Source organism: Calidris pugnax, unplaced genomic scaffold (genome assembly GCF_001431845.1).
Source record: "Calidris pugnax isolate Ruff unplaced genomic scaffold, ASM143184v1 scaffold407, whole genome shotgun sequence".
Classification (NCBI taxonomy): Eukaryota; Metazoa; Chordata; class Aves; order Charadriiformes; family Scolopacidae; genus Calidris; species Calidris pugnax.
The window spans coordinates 1,252,959-1,266,691 of NW_015091179.1; the positions used below are offsets into that span (position 1 = coordinate 1,252,959).

Below are 13,733 nucleotides of genomic sequence, written 5' to 3' on the forward strand. Positions count from 1 at the left end.
CTGACGCTGGCAGCGGCCAATAAAGAGGCGGCGGGCGGGGCGAGCCGCACCCTGAGGGGGGGCTGAGCCAAGATGGCGGCGGCGCCAGGGATGGCTGGGCTGGGGGCCGGTGCGGGCGGCGGTACGGCGGGGGGGGGGGGGGGGGCCGGGGGGGGCGTGGCGGTGGCAGGGGGGGGGGGGGGGGGGGAGCGGGCCCGTGTCGTCGCTGCCTCAGGCGGCCTGAGGGGAGCGGGGGGAGCGGGCTGAGGCCGGGCGCGCGCTGCGCTGCCTCCTCTGAGGGAGCTCTCGGCCCGGTTTTGTACCCACGGTAAAGCCGGGGCGGGAATAATTCGGCAGAGGTTTCCGAGCGGTTTTTGCCGCCGTGAGGGGACGCGTGTTGCGGGAAATCGGTCCCGCAGGAGCGCGGCGGCGGGTCTCCGGCCGGGGGAGACCGGCCCCGGGGCTCCTGGTAGGGAGAGCTGCTGTTCTGGCGGAGGCTGAGTTTGCCAATGTCACGTTCTGGCCCCTATATATGTGCCTGTATATGATTATCAAAAAATGTTATCGAGTAAACATAGCTTTTAAAGCTGGACTAAATATGGTAGGAAATCTTTTCTTCGGGTGAAAATACCATAAAAATCCCTCTTGAAAAGCTAGCTTTATTTTCAGAGTAAGTCAGATGCTTTGACATAGACAGTTTTTTCTCTTACCCTACAAAACTTTAAAATTAAAGGAAATGTTGCCAGCAGTGTTTTTGTTTGGGGAAGGAATTAAATTGCTGCTGTATAACTTGTTTTTTAACTGGTTGCATTCTACCAAGAGTTAATGGGTCTGTTTTTCAGGAAGAAGCTCATCATAGCACAAACCTCGGCATAATTGCAGACAGTAAACATCTTGAGCACACCACCCTTTGGTTATATAACTAAAAATATTTTCTGCTTCTACCTTATTTTAGTGTGACTTGAGTTACTTTTTTTTTTTTTTCCAATATAGAATGCACATCATGATGTCAGGTTTCTTCCTGCTGTAGGAACCTAAATGAAAAGAAGGGAAGGGGAGCAATGGTCCAGAAAAGGCAATATTTGTAAAGTTGTGTAATAGTTACAAGTAATACTTTGGGCTACTGCCTCTGAAAAGGTACCTGGAGAAAACAGAGCAACAGGAGAGCGGTTGCTGAGTTTGTGATAGGACAGAGCATTTACACAGCTGTAGTACATGAAGGGCCTAATTCCTTTCCAGCTGACAACCATTGAAACATCATTATGTGGGAATGACTGTCAGGTGGTGGGTAGCTGTATTTACAGACAGAAATGTCCTGAGCATTCAGGGAAGGAGTTGGCTGGAAGCTTAAAATGACATTTTTGAAAATTGTTTTAGCTTTTTCTGTCACGTTAGTTTCGTCATGTGGATTCACAGAAATGATGCTGCTGAGATGTTGCTGCCCTGTGTGCTAGGATGTGGTTTGTCCCACAAGCAAGGCTGCTTTCACGGTCCCCCATCAGCCCAGAGGCTGTTGGTGGGGCTTGTGGCAGGGTGGCTGGAAACTCCCATTTCAGGTGTGAACTGAAGCTCAGCAGTGTAAATGTTAGTGTTGAGAATTTTCATTAGTGTTTTCCGATACCAGTGAATGAGAAATTCAAGTGAATTTAGTTGAGGAAAATGTCAAAATGTTATCTGTCTCCTTGTTCCACTGGAGGTTACGGACACAGGAGGTGAAATATTAGCTACTTTGTGGCTTCAGCAATACCCTGGTATTGTGGTACAGCCAACCCTTGATAATGCCACTAATGTGCTAGGGTGAGCTGTAGTTCAGGCATATATCTCTGCTGCAGGTAGCGTTCAGCAGATCAGCTGATAGTTGGGGATAACATTTTAAGCTGCTGCAGCTAAACCCAAGGAGGCTTATTTTTTCAAGGCCAGATTTCTTTTTTTAATGATTATGGTTCTGGAAATACAATGCTGTTTTAATGCCATTTTTTTCTTGAGAGCTTTAAAGGTAGGGTGTTTTAAAGGCAAGATTTACCAGTATTCAGCCTTATTTTGATTCTCTTGATGCATTTTTGAAGGATTGTGACATTAAGCTTACTTGTGTGTAAACCTCTGAAAACTGTTAGCAGGAGTCCAAGCCTGCAGCCGGTTTACATGAGATAGACCAAAGTCATTAGAAATGTAGGAGTTTCTTTAAATGGTAAAAGAAATTTTACAAAATTATTCAGAAGGTGAATGTTTTACAAAAGTTTGCATTTTTGTTCAGTGTTCAAAAATAGATTAGGGATACTTAAGGATGTGATAAAGACTTGTACCAGAGCAGAAGAAAGTGGAGAAATTAGATTGTGTAAATGTTGGTCAAATCTGATAAAGTTGAGACAGGAAACTTACCAGTAGCAAGCTACATCTTTATCCATTAACATGCAGTAGTCAAGGTGGCAGTGGTCCTAATTCCATCTTTTTTTTTGAAAGAAACATTTTTCTTTTGGCATCTGTGCTTCCCATTGTATTCTGTATTTCAGAGCTCATACTCTTAATAGAAGAAGTTTTATTTCATGACATCCTTTTGACAGTTGAGAGATTAAATCCTGTAAAATGTATTAGGGGAGGTCCATGGTTCTGTGTAATTTTGAAGGTACTTTTAAAAATATGATTCTTGTTGTTAGGATGGAAGGCAAGGTATGGATAAATCCAGCAGGGAAAAATACTGCACTTGATGTTTTGGGGTGGTTTTTTTCTGTTGGGTTATGAAAGTATGAGCAGTCTTAGTAGGTATTTCTCTTGCATGTGCTGGTCCAGCTAGACACTGAAGGCGGCATCTGTGCTTCCCATTGTATTTTGTATTTCAGAGCTCATACTCTTAATAGAAGAAGTTTTATTTCATGACATCCTTTTGACAGTTGAGAGATTAAATCCTGTAAAATGTATTAGGGGAGGTCCATGGTTCTGTGTAATTTTGAAGGTACTTTTAAAAATATGATTCTTGTTGTTAGGGTGGAAGGCAAGGTATGGATAAATCCAGCAGGGAAAAATACTGCACTTGATGTTTTGGGGTGGTTTTTTTCTGTTGGGTTATGAAAGTATGAGCAGTCTTAGTAGGTATTTCTCTTGCATGTGCTGGTCCAGCTAGACACTGAAGGCTGGCTGATGGTGAGAATGCCTCAAGGCTGCCAGTGCTTCATTTGTTTCCTGCTATGCATTTGTTTGGCCCAAAACTGCCTTCCTGCTTTTCCTGTCTTTTGCAGCTGTTTTTAATATAAATACTAGCTTAGATATTTAAGGAATATACTGTGGCTTCCTTGAATGGGCGTAAACTGACTACTTGAGGAGGCAGGGTGTGGTTGCATCACTGTGCTGGAATTTGGGACCTACTGGCTGCAGTCGCACCTGTATCCCAGGCTTCCTGTGGGCAGCTCTGCCTGTCCTCTGTAAAGGGCTTGTCTTTTTCTTGACAGGTCTGAAGTATGAAGTTGAATGAGAGATACTGTAGAAATGCAAGTTTTCCATGTAAAGTGAGATGGGCAGGTTTTTCTACAGGACGTAAACAAAAGGCAGTCTGGAATCAATGCTGTTCATTTAACATCTGGTTTAAAAATTATACACCTTAAAAAATTTAATAAATATTTCACCTTTAAATATTTAGGGAAATGAAGGCGTGCTGTTTGGCGGTGTGAGTACTTAACTACAAAGAGTTTGAAGTCACTGGTTAGAAAAATCTTGAAAAATATAGCACTACAGATATGCGAGACACTTTACAAAGAACTTGGCCAAAACAACTGATTTATAGAAAGCTGTATAAAATTTGTTATATGTGAGAGTTTAGTAGAGATACAGGCAGGAGGGAAACCTGTGAATGTAAACACTTTTGCATTTTAGCTCAAAGAAATGCATATGGCATAAATATGGGTGGAGATTTCGCATGGTATATTCATGGCTGGGAGAGAATGCAGCATGATAGAATATCATCATCTCTCCATGCCTTCTAGCAGTTGTCTTGACAGGTAGGCAGTCCTTGAAGAATCTTAACTTAGTCATATACAAGTTGCACTCAAAATGAATTAAAGATCAACTTATGTATCTGACTTTTTCAGAAATTTAACTTTTTTTTTTGCTTTAAAATGATTGATTTCTGTATTGAAACAAGTCTTCGGAGCACGTAAGCATCTTGTGTTTGTATTTATTCTTCAAGATAATGGCAGCTTGTGGATTGATGTGAAATCAGTTGCTGTCACTCTGTGTTCTGATGCTGTTTGAAGGGTGAATACATACTGCCAGCACTGGCTGCATTCTACATGAGGGTTGCTCATGTAAAGACTTAATTTAGGAATTGTATCAGCGCATGAAAAACTTACTTTAACAGGTATTTTCCTGACCAGGCTCTGCATTTGGCTCAGTGCTATGTTTCTGGAAGTGGTCAGTGCTTGCCATTTCAGTGAAAGGATATGAAGCCTTTATTATATATTTACTCTGACTGTATTGTATACAGAGAAGAGGGACACTCCTTTCTTGTCTCATGAGCTCTCAGCTGGGAGCTGTGATGTTTACTGAGTTTTCAATGTCTAATCTGAGGTTTTGTGCATTGTGTACTCAATCTGTATTCCATTTAGCTATACTGCTTAGTCTGCCATAATTTAACACAGCTTTTTAAAAGAACAAGTCGTCTTATTGTGATCTTCTGGTTTCTTTTGAGTCCATCCTTGCATTCCTCAGGGTTATGAGGTACTTTTGAATACTCAGGTTATTCCTGTTCTAGTTTGTCACAGGCACAGTGAAAAATCCTCATCTGTCATTTCCCAACACAACATGATGGGAAAGCAGACGCGGGCCTTAATTGAGGCTGTAATTCTGTGTAGGCATTCATCTGTTGTCAGTACTCAGCTGAACACTGACGTGTCACTTGCCGCATGCACTAGTCAGACATCTTGATTCAGTTCTCTGTAGGACTTGGGCTTTCGTCAGCCAGTCAGTGTCAGATGCTTACATAAATATAATTGGTATGAGGTATAGTTCATTTTTTAAAATGCAAGTGGCATTCTATTTAATGTTTGGTGGTGTGCTGGTCTGTACTGCCAGTAAGTGAAAACTGGCCTTTTACGTAACAAACTGAAACTGTTGATGCTTTTTGTTTCAAGTGGGTTTAGCAACTGGATGTGCATCATTCTCAGAGTGGCTATGAGTCAGGTCAATGGTCTGTGGTAGTAAGCAAGTTCTCAACTGTATTAAATGCTTTCAAGATTTGATTATGAATTGTTTGGGCTTTTTCCCCAAGGAATATAGTTGGTTTATACAATTTAATTTGTTACTTTCAAATAGCTGTTGAACTGGTTTTGCTGAGCCTTGTTTTGTTTTCTATTTTGTGTTTTATTTTGTACGTTTAAATTTTCTTTGGGATGGCTGGCTTCTGGCATATCCAAAGGTAGAGTGTGAGTTTCATGAAGAAACAGTACTATTCAATCTGGAAAGTCACCTGCAGTGAAAATCTTGAGTTGATGGTACATGCGTGGCTAAAAATACATAGTTTTGTGTAAAGAAATACTGAGTTGCTTTAGATAATTGTAGTGATCTTCAGTCACAATTGTAACACTCGGGGAAGCTGACTTGTGTGCTTTACACTAAAAGTAATAAAAGAGTTAACATCCAGCCAAGCAAAGGATTTGTCTAGATTTCTGAAGGGTTAAGCTCCAGATTTCTACTTAACTGTGAAGTGACAGCAGGATGGTTGCCAAGTTCCTCTGCCTGTTGTGGAACTTGGTAGATTGAAGAAGGGTTGCTACTGTCTCAGAGTTATTGTGGATAGCTATGAATGCCAATTTAGCTAGCAGAAATCTTCAGAAAAAGAAGTAGCTTAGAGATCTTGGTTATTAACATTTGGATTGCAAAATTAAAAGGCATTGCTTTACATTAAGAAGCATCTGCATGTTTTTGTGTGTAGAGTAGCATTGTGAATGAGATTAGATGGCCTAGAGCAAAGTCACCTTAGAGCTTGGATTAGCTTTTAGTTAACTATGATACTTCAAGAATGTAGAATCGCCTTATAGTGCTGCATTAACCAGCACATCTCACAGCTTTTAAGACAAATGCTTTGCAGTTCCCTTACTTTAATTTCTTCCTTTCAGGTATACATTATTCAAGTCAGTGTTGGCAATCATCAGTGGACCGTCAAGCATCGTTACAGTGATTTCCATGACCTGCATGAAAAGGTAAGGATATTAAAACTGTCCTTGGTCTCTTGCAAAACATTGTATAGTTTGTGTAGTGACATAAATGCTATCTTCAGTAAAGAGCAATTAGTACCATCTGAGCTGCAGACTAAATCCTTTTTGTATGAACAATATTACTTGCCCCTGTTACATTCCCCTCTTGAACTGAGGGACGTTGGCCTGGACAACTTCAGCCCTGGACAGAGTGGAGTTCAGGCTAGAGTTGTTAGATATTTTGCAGAGAGATTTTTGTGATCAGCTGATGTGGTAACCAAAAGCTGGATTGGAGTAAAGACTTTTTTTTGGGAGGGGTGGGTGATAAAACTGTCCTTAAGACATTAGCACAGGGTAGTTACTAAGCAGTGCTGATTAAAAGCAGCAAGTGAAAATGAGGGAAAGTCCACTATATTCAAGACTGGGCTGTTTTCTCCCTCAGAAACAAACCAATTTTTCTACTGTTTTATCACCTTAGTTACATTGTGCCCTGTGGTACTGTGAGCAATTGTCTCAGAAAACAGTTACTGAAGTTCTTGACATTTAATGATAAAATTTTCTTTCTGAAAATACCTAGGACTTTGAAGTCAATAGCTAAATTTGCAGACCAAGGTCAGGCAACGTGCTCTTAATGTGTTCTGTTGCATCTTTTTGCAAGTTCAGATGGTGAAATGGGTAGTAACTCTGGTCTTTGTCTTTCAGCTTGTTTCGGAAAAGAAAATAGATAAAAATCTGTTACCTCCCAAGAAGATTATTGGAAAAAATTCCAAAAGCCTGGTGGAGAAAAGACAGAAGGAATTAGAGGTCTACCTGCAAACACTGCTCGCCAAGTTCCCTGTTACTGCTCCAAAAGTTTTGTCACACTTCCTACACTTTCATTTATATGTAAGTTATGTTTTTAGCATATAAAATGGAGGCCTGAATGGCTTTCCCTTGTTGTCTGACTTGGAGAGAAGTGTATGGAATCTTCACAAAATAGCTGAAACTGCTCATTTTTTTCCTGCATTTTGCACAAAGTAATAAACAAAGCATATTTTTAAGATTTTTGACACCACTTTTTATTGCAGTAGATACTGTGCTGGCAAGTAGTGTGGGTAGGGACTCTAAGATGAGAAAATAAATGCTGGCAGAATAGTTGGAATCTGTGAATAAATCTGAAGCTGAATTGGTTGTTAGGCTGAAGTCAATAGTGCTGGCTCTCTGAAGGAACGTTGCATAATTGATCCACACACACCCCTACTTAGTGGTTAATGGGAAGAGCTGTGGTTCACACTGACACAGTTTCCAGTAGCCCAAATGAAGAAAAATGATGCTTCTCCATGAGAAGCACACCAATGGAACGGCCTCTGGAGAAATAGCTCCGGCCAGCAGACAGAACATTACGGTAAAGGATGCTTGAAGTAAGAAGCAATGACTTGTTTTCCTGTTCAGATTGCAATTTGTTCGTTCATCTCTTGTGTATAATTAGGCTTTTTTTTTCAGTATGGCATCATGTAAGGGGGGGAATGAACTTCATAAAGAGGAAAATGCACTGGAGAACTCAGTGGAAAGAAGGAGCAGTAATTGCTTTGGGGTGGGATCTGCTGAGATGGCCCTTCATGGTTTCATATGAAGGCTGCAGAAATGAGTCACAAGTGGTCTATAGGTGTGTTAATTAAGCTTTAGCAACAAAGAAGAACCTGTTCTAGTTATGTTATGTGAACATAGTTATTCTGGTGAAACTTTAGGGTTTGACTTAAACAGTAGAAGGTTTACTTCATAGTGTTGCTATTGCCCTGCAGATTTCAGTACGAAGCACTAGTTTGTCAAAATTAAGCCCTCTAAAGTGAATTAGATATTTTATATGTATTGAAAATGGGCGTGATAATGTGGGGATAGTTCTATTCAGATGGAACAAACTTCCTGATTATCAGGAAGTTGCATAATTTTTCTGTTCTCTGGCTACTCTGTCTCTTAAATGATGTCTGTTTCATTAATGTTTCAGTGCTGTAACTTCAACAAAGGTTTTTATGTAGGCAGAAATTCTTCCTAGTTCCTGCTCCTGTTTTTCTGTTAGACTATTTTATTTTTTTTCCTCTTGCTGTAATGTTCATACTTTTAAACTTTTCCAAAGAACTGGCATTATTTGGATACGAATGCTCCCCTATTTCTATACTGTGCCTGTGTATTAAGCTTAATCTGTGTGTCTTTGCTTTAGGAGAGTCTGGCTTGAGGTATAAACCAAAATGTTTTTGCTTGGAACTCTTTTAAATATTTATGAAAAAAAAAGTTAATTATTCAACAGGGAAGCTAAATATTTACCACAACAATTTTACTGGAAAATAACCTTCCAGCAGAACTTTGGTCTTTTACAATACCTTTGTTACCAGACAGCCCATGTGCATGCTTGAGCCATTATAATCCATGATATTGCCTCATTAGTTCATACAGGAAGGTTGCAATATTTTGTCTATTCTTATTTGTAGTATTTCCAGTAGGGGTTATTTAATTTTACTTCCCAAACTAGTAGAACTAAATGGTGGAGAAATATCTACCATAAATACATTACAACCACTTTGAAGGCTTTATGTGTCACGGAGAGAACCCAGGTACAGTTTAGCAAAGAGAAGCAGTTGCATGAGGGTAGTGTAGAATGTTATTGTTACTTATTTTGTTGCGCTGTTGTATACTTTGTCATCTTAGAAGATTTGGTTTGTTAATTTACAGATAGAAGCTTTTGAAAGAAAAGAATTGAGCACCCACAAACTCCTGTTCAGAGACAGCTGCAAACAATGGACTTCTGTGGGTTTGATGCATATAAGTAGTTGGAGCTAAGACAGAGGTCTCTTGTAGACAGAGGAATAGAGTTGCTTTTTTTGCCTGCTATTCACTGAACAGTCCAAGTCATTATCTTGTTTCAATTAAAAATGTAGAAAAAATTCCTACTCTGTGTCCCAGATGATGACATGGATACAGAGTATAGTTTTCATTTACATCTGTGCATGCCAAATGAATGTAATTGGCTTATTCAAATGAGAGTCGGAGTTGTTGAAGTTTGTTTGTTATGCAGCTTCTAGCTTGTTGTTCTCAAAACTGTGGTGTGGAGGCTTTGTTCATCCCCAGTGAGTGGGGTTTCAGTTATACTAAGAAAGTGCTTTTCTAAAATGCTTGCCTCATCAAATGAGCTGAACTGTCTGCTGCAGATGTCCTATGCATTTATTCCCCTGTTATGAATCATGAGGGATTTGTCAGCGAAGTAGACTTATCAAATACTCACTTTCTGATGATCCATAATACCTGTTTATCCTTTGCAGCTACCTTAAACTAAGATGCGTGTGTCTAGAGAAAGCTTCACTATCACAAATAGTTGTATTTTTTTCTTTGTGGGCCGTTGAGAACTGATGGAAATGATTAGAACTACTTCTGGACTTCCACAGAGCATTTGCTTTTTGTGGAAAGAATTGTGCCCAGATGGGAAATACTCGTACAGATTTTTGTGCACCTTCAGATTTAGAAATAACAAATCCCTGTATTGAGTTTTCAGCCCTTTTTTTTCTGGCTGGGTCCAGGAGGATGGGAAAGGGGGCTTTTGAATTACACTGCAGCAAGCATAATAGAGTTAAAGTCCAGAAGACTAATTGCTTTCTATGTATCTCTCCTTCCTTGTAGACCTGTTAATCTAAAGTTTTCTGCGTATTAGTGGTATTCTGAGGAAATGTTGAGTGCTTGATGCATTAGGTTAGTCTTAATGTTAAAATTTGAAGAACACTATACTTGTAATAGTTTCTTCAGAACCAAGCTTTCTTTGAAGATAGACTAATGATGGCTAGTAATAGTTGCTCTAGTTGCTGTTGCCCTTTTCTAATATATGCAGAATGTGATTATTTAAATGTAGTTCAGCATTTTCCATCTTGGAAATGGAAATCATATGAAATGAAATAATTTCAGGTCATTTTATGAATCATTTTTAAGTTTACGAAGAAATTGATAAGACACAATCGCAGTTGATTTCTGTTTGAAAAAGTCCTGTACCATGGCAAAAAAGGGAGACTTTAGCAAATGTACACATAGAAAAATTGTAACTATGAGTATGTAAATAACACTTGATTACAATGGTTTATTCTTTGCAGGAGATCAATGGGATTACTGCTGCATTGGCTGAAGAGCTCTTCCACAAAGGTAAAGAACTTGCAAGAATTTAACTGAGAATGGTTTCCTCTATGTCCATGCACTGATACACCTGCAATATTTAATCTCTAGGCAATGAGAAACCCAAATCTTCCATATCAGACTGTGAGACTTCCACTTCACATTTTTCTTGCTGCTTGCGCTTTCATTCAAGCTGCCTTTTGGGAGGCACTGTAACAGTAGTGCTGCTACATATGGAAACAAAATAGAGAAATTGATGAATTGAGGTTTTGGAAAGGGCCTGCCAGTCTGTGTTCTTAAAGGATAGGATGTGAAACTAGTGATCAGAAGCTTTTGTTAAGCTTTGTCTTGGTATGTTTTAGTGTAACCTGTAAGGAAGTCTGTTTTATATCAGTGAGTCTTGATACAGTGTGTGTGAAATGCAGGAGGCTGCTTTACATGTTTAAATTAATATTGTTTTTACAGAATTTAGGAAAAATGAGGCCTTCTAGTCAGTTAAAGGATGGCCTTTTCTGAGGCTGGCAGATGACAATGACATGCACTTACAGTAACTGCAATAGCTCTAACTAGTCCATTAACAGCAGGAGGCATGTGAAATGATTAACCCGTGCTAATTTTATTTTGAAGGACATGCTAGATGCTACTGTAGAATTCCAGTTGGCTGAGGTGATAGGTGATGCTTGTTTCAGCATGCCATTTCAGATTGTTCTGGCACAAATTTAAGTGAAGCCATTTCAGAGGATCCACTCTGGAAATTTTGCAACATTTTAAGGATGCTCCTGAAGAAATCTTTTCCTGACTTTGTAGTGCCTGCAGTCTCACTGATGCCAGAATCATTGATGTCTGACTGCTGTATATAGTGTAGCCATCCAGTAATGTGCAGCTCGACTCCTGGACTTGCTCCCACTGAAGCCAGAGGGAGTTTTACTCCTCAGAGCATTTCTGAGAACTCTGCTTACTGTGAAGGTTGATGCTGTCTTGTCCCTGGAGTCAAACTGATGTCTCTAAAAGGAGGAGGAGAAAGATACTAATTCCACATGTGCATGTTTTGACTGCTATAGTCCATATTAACTCTTGTTGTGCTTTCAGAGAGGTTTTTGGATGCTGCTTCCTACTGTTGCTGTAATTAAATAGCGTTGTAAAAATATTATCAGATAATGCATTTCCTGTTCTGAGAGTTTGCATTGGTATTATTGTGGTTAAAGTCCTTATACTATGCAAGAAAAGATATTTGCTACAATTCTGCACTTAGGCAGAACAGCAAAAGATGTAAGGTCTATTTTTTAGATGGCAGGCACTGCTTATTCTGAATGGAATAAGTCCTAACTGCTAGAGAATTTAGGGAGATCTCAGAAAAAGTTTAGTATCTTTTACCTTATATAAATGAACTTTGATTCCCATCCTGTTAAGATTGAGGGAAATTTGCCTTTAGTTGCACTAGGAACAATATTTGAATACCTAGATTACTTTGGTGTTTAAAAAAAATATCCTAATTCAGTCATTCTAGTTTAAAGTGGCAAAAAATGACATTGTTTTGGTACCTTTATTGTGATCTTAGAGTATAAATGACAAAGACTTAATCTCTGTCATTAGAGCTTCCAAGTGCCATTCATTCTTTTGTAACCATTGCAGCATTGTGATTGATACCACCATACTCTGTTTTTCAGGAGAGCAGCTATTAATGGCTGGAGAAGTCTTCACCATCAGACCCTTGCAGTTATATGCTGTCACTCAACAGTTGCTACAGGGGAAGCCTACATGTGCTAATGGAGATGCCAAAACAGATCTAGGTCATATTCTAGACTTCACTTGCAGGCTTAAGTATTTAAAGGTGAGCTTGTACAAATACTGGAGATGTTGTTTCTACCAGACTGAAATGATTCTTAGCATACTTTTGTAGTCTAGTTTGGTTGCACAAGAACTTCTCTAATAGTAAACACCTGCAAGCACTTACAAGTTAATGTTAAACAGGTGTTGTTCAGCTTTCACTAGTTCTCAATCAAAGGTGTTGATTCTGCAATGTGGTCTCTTCAGCACTGCTCTCTGTAGAGATGCAGTCACAGAATCTTAGTGGGTGCTGGTGGGAATAGGGAGATAGATAAATATTATTCTTTTCAACCCTGTATTCTTTGCAAACACTATGGGTAGGCCAGTGTATGTATACATATGCATACAAGCATGTGTGTATATAAATCCTGTGCCCTTTCTCACCTATCTAAAAGTTTAAAAAGAACTTGAAAAAGTGTCATGGGTGAGATGGCTCTGCGTTTCTATCTAAAATACCATTTCAGAATAAATGTTAAATGGTGTCAGAACAGATAATTTTTTTCTGGAGCCAACTTGGTTTTTTCCTACCAAATAAGTGAATTGGACTTTTCCTGAATAATTTTTTTAACGCTGCTTGCTACAGCTCAAAAACTTTTTAGCCCCTTATTGCATGAAGAGTGGCTTTGAGTGGTGTGGCAAAACCAAGGGGAATGCATAAATAGGAAGCGTCACTGAAGAACTTATGAAGCTGCAAAAGCAAAACCACAGCTCAGCTGGTATTCCTGTGGATCTTCAGTTGCCTTTGCCATCCTGTGTTTGTATAGAATCCTCTGAAGAGAGGATTCTCTGGGTAGAAAAGAGCATATTGTTTAGAAAAATGCCAGTCTTCAGAAATTCAGGCCCTTCTGAATGCTTGTGAGTGAGCATCTTCAGAGCTTGTAAGACACACATAGAATAGTAGAATAGTTTGGGTTGGAAGGGTAAGATCAGACAAGAACCTTAAAGATGTCTCCCAAAATTATATTCAGAACAAACATAAATGAAACCACCTGTCTTTTATGCTGCTGACACGCTCTGACTCTAGAATCCAATGACCACATGGAAATATTAGATTCGTTTTTACTATATGTGTACCAATGTCTCATGTTTTCTTCAAACCCATCTTGCCAATGCCTTGAACTTCATCCCCTGTTGTGGAATTGAAAACCGTTCTATCTTGGAGGATCCAGATTTTTCAAGGAAGTTGTTTTTAGTGAATGTAGCTCTGCTTGGTCAGATGAGAATGAAGCCTTGGTCCATCTTGCCTGTGGTATCTCTTTTGCATGCCTGATGTGCTACAAAATACAAGCACAAGGTGGCAGTTCAAGTTCAGTGCACTTAGCTGGAGCAACTAGCTTTTTTTTTTTCCTGAAGAGTTAATCTGCAAGTTTAATGAATCATTCCATATGTGAAAAATTGGTTAGAACTTTGGCTGTCTTTCCAAGCTACTGTATTTGTGCTATTGCCTGTGTAAGACTATCTGAAATGCGGACAAGTTGGAGTATGTGCACTAACTCTGTTCTTAAATGTTGATTGCTAGGTCACTGGAACAGGCGGACCTTTTGGAACCAGTAACATTCAGGAGCATCTCTTGCCTTTTGATCTGTCAATTTTCAAATCGCTTCATCAAATAGAGGT

General features: G+C 39.4%; 1 protein-coding gene across 1 annotated transcript in view; it reads left to right on the forward strand.

Moving 5' to 3' along the window:
• Window positions 1–13,733, forward strand: part of NISCH (nischarin) — a 47,997-nt gene that overhangs the window by 15,976 nt on the left and 18,288 nt on the right. Inside the window, 5 exon segments of the mRNA XM_014959446.1 lie at window positions 6,084–6,167; window positions 6,864–7,046; window positions 10,271–10,319; window positions 11,957–12,120; window positions 13,636–13,731. Coding sequence (XP_014814932.1) covers window positions 6,084–6,167; window positions 6,864–7,046; window positions 10,271–10,319; window positions 11,957–12,120; window positions 13,636–13,731 — 576 coding nt within the window.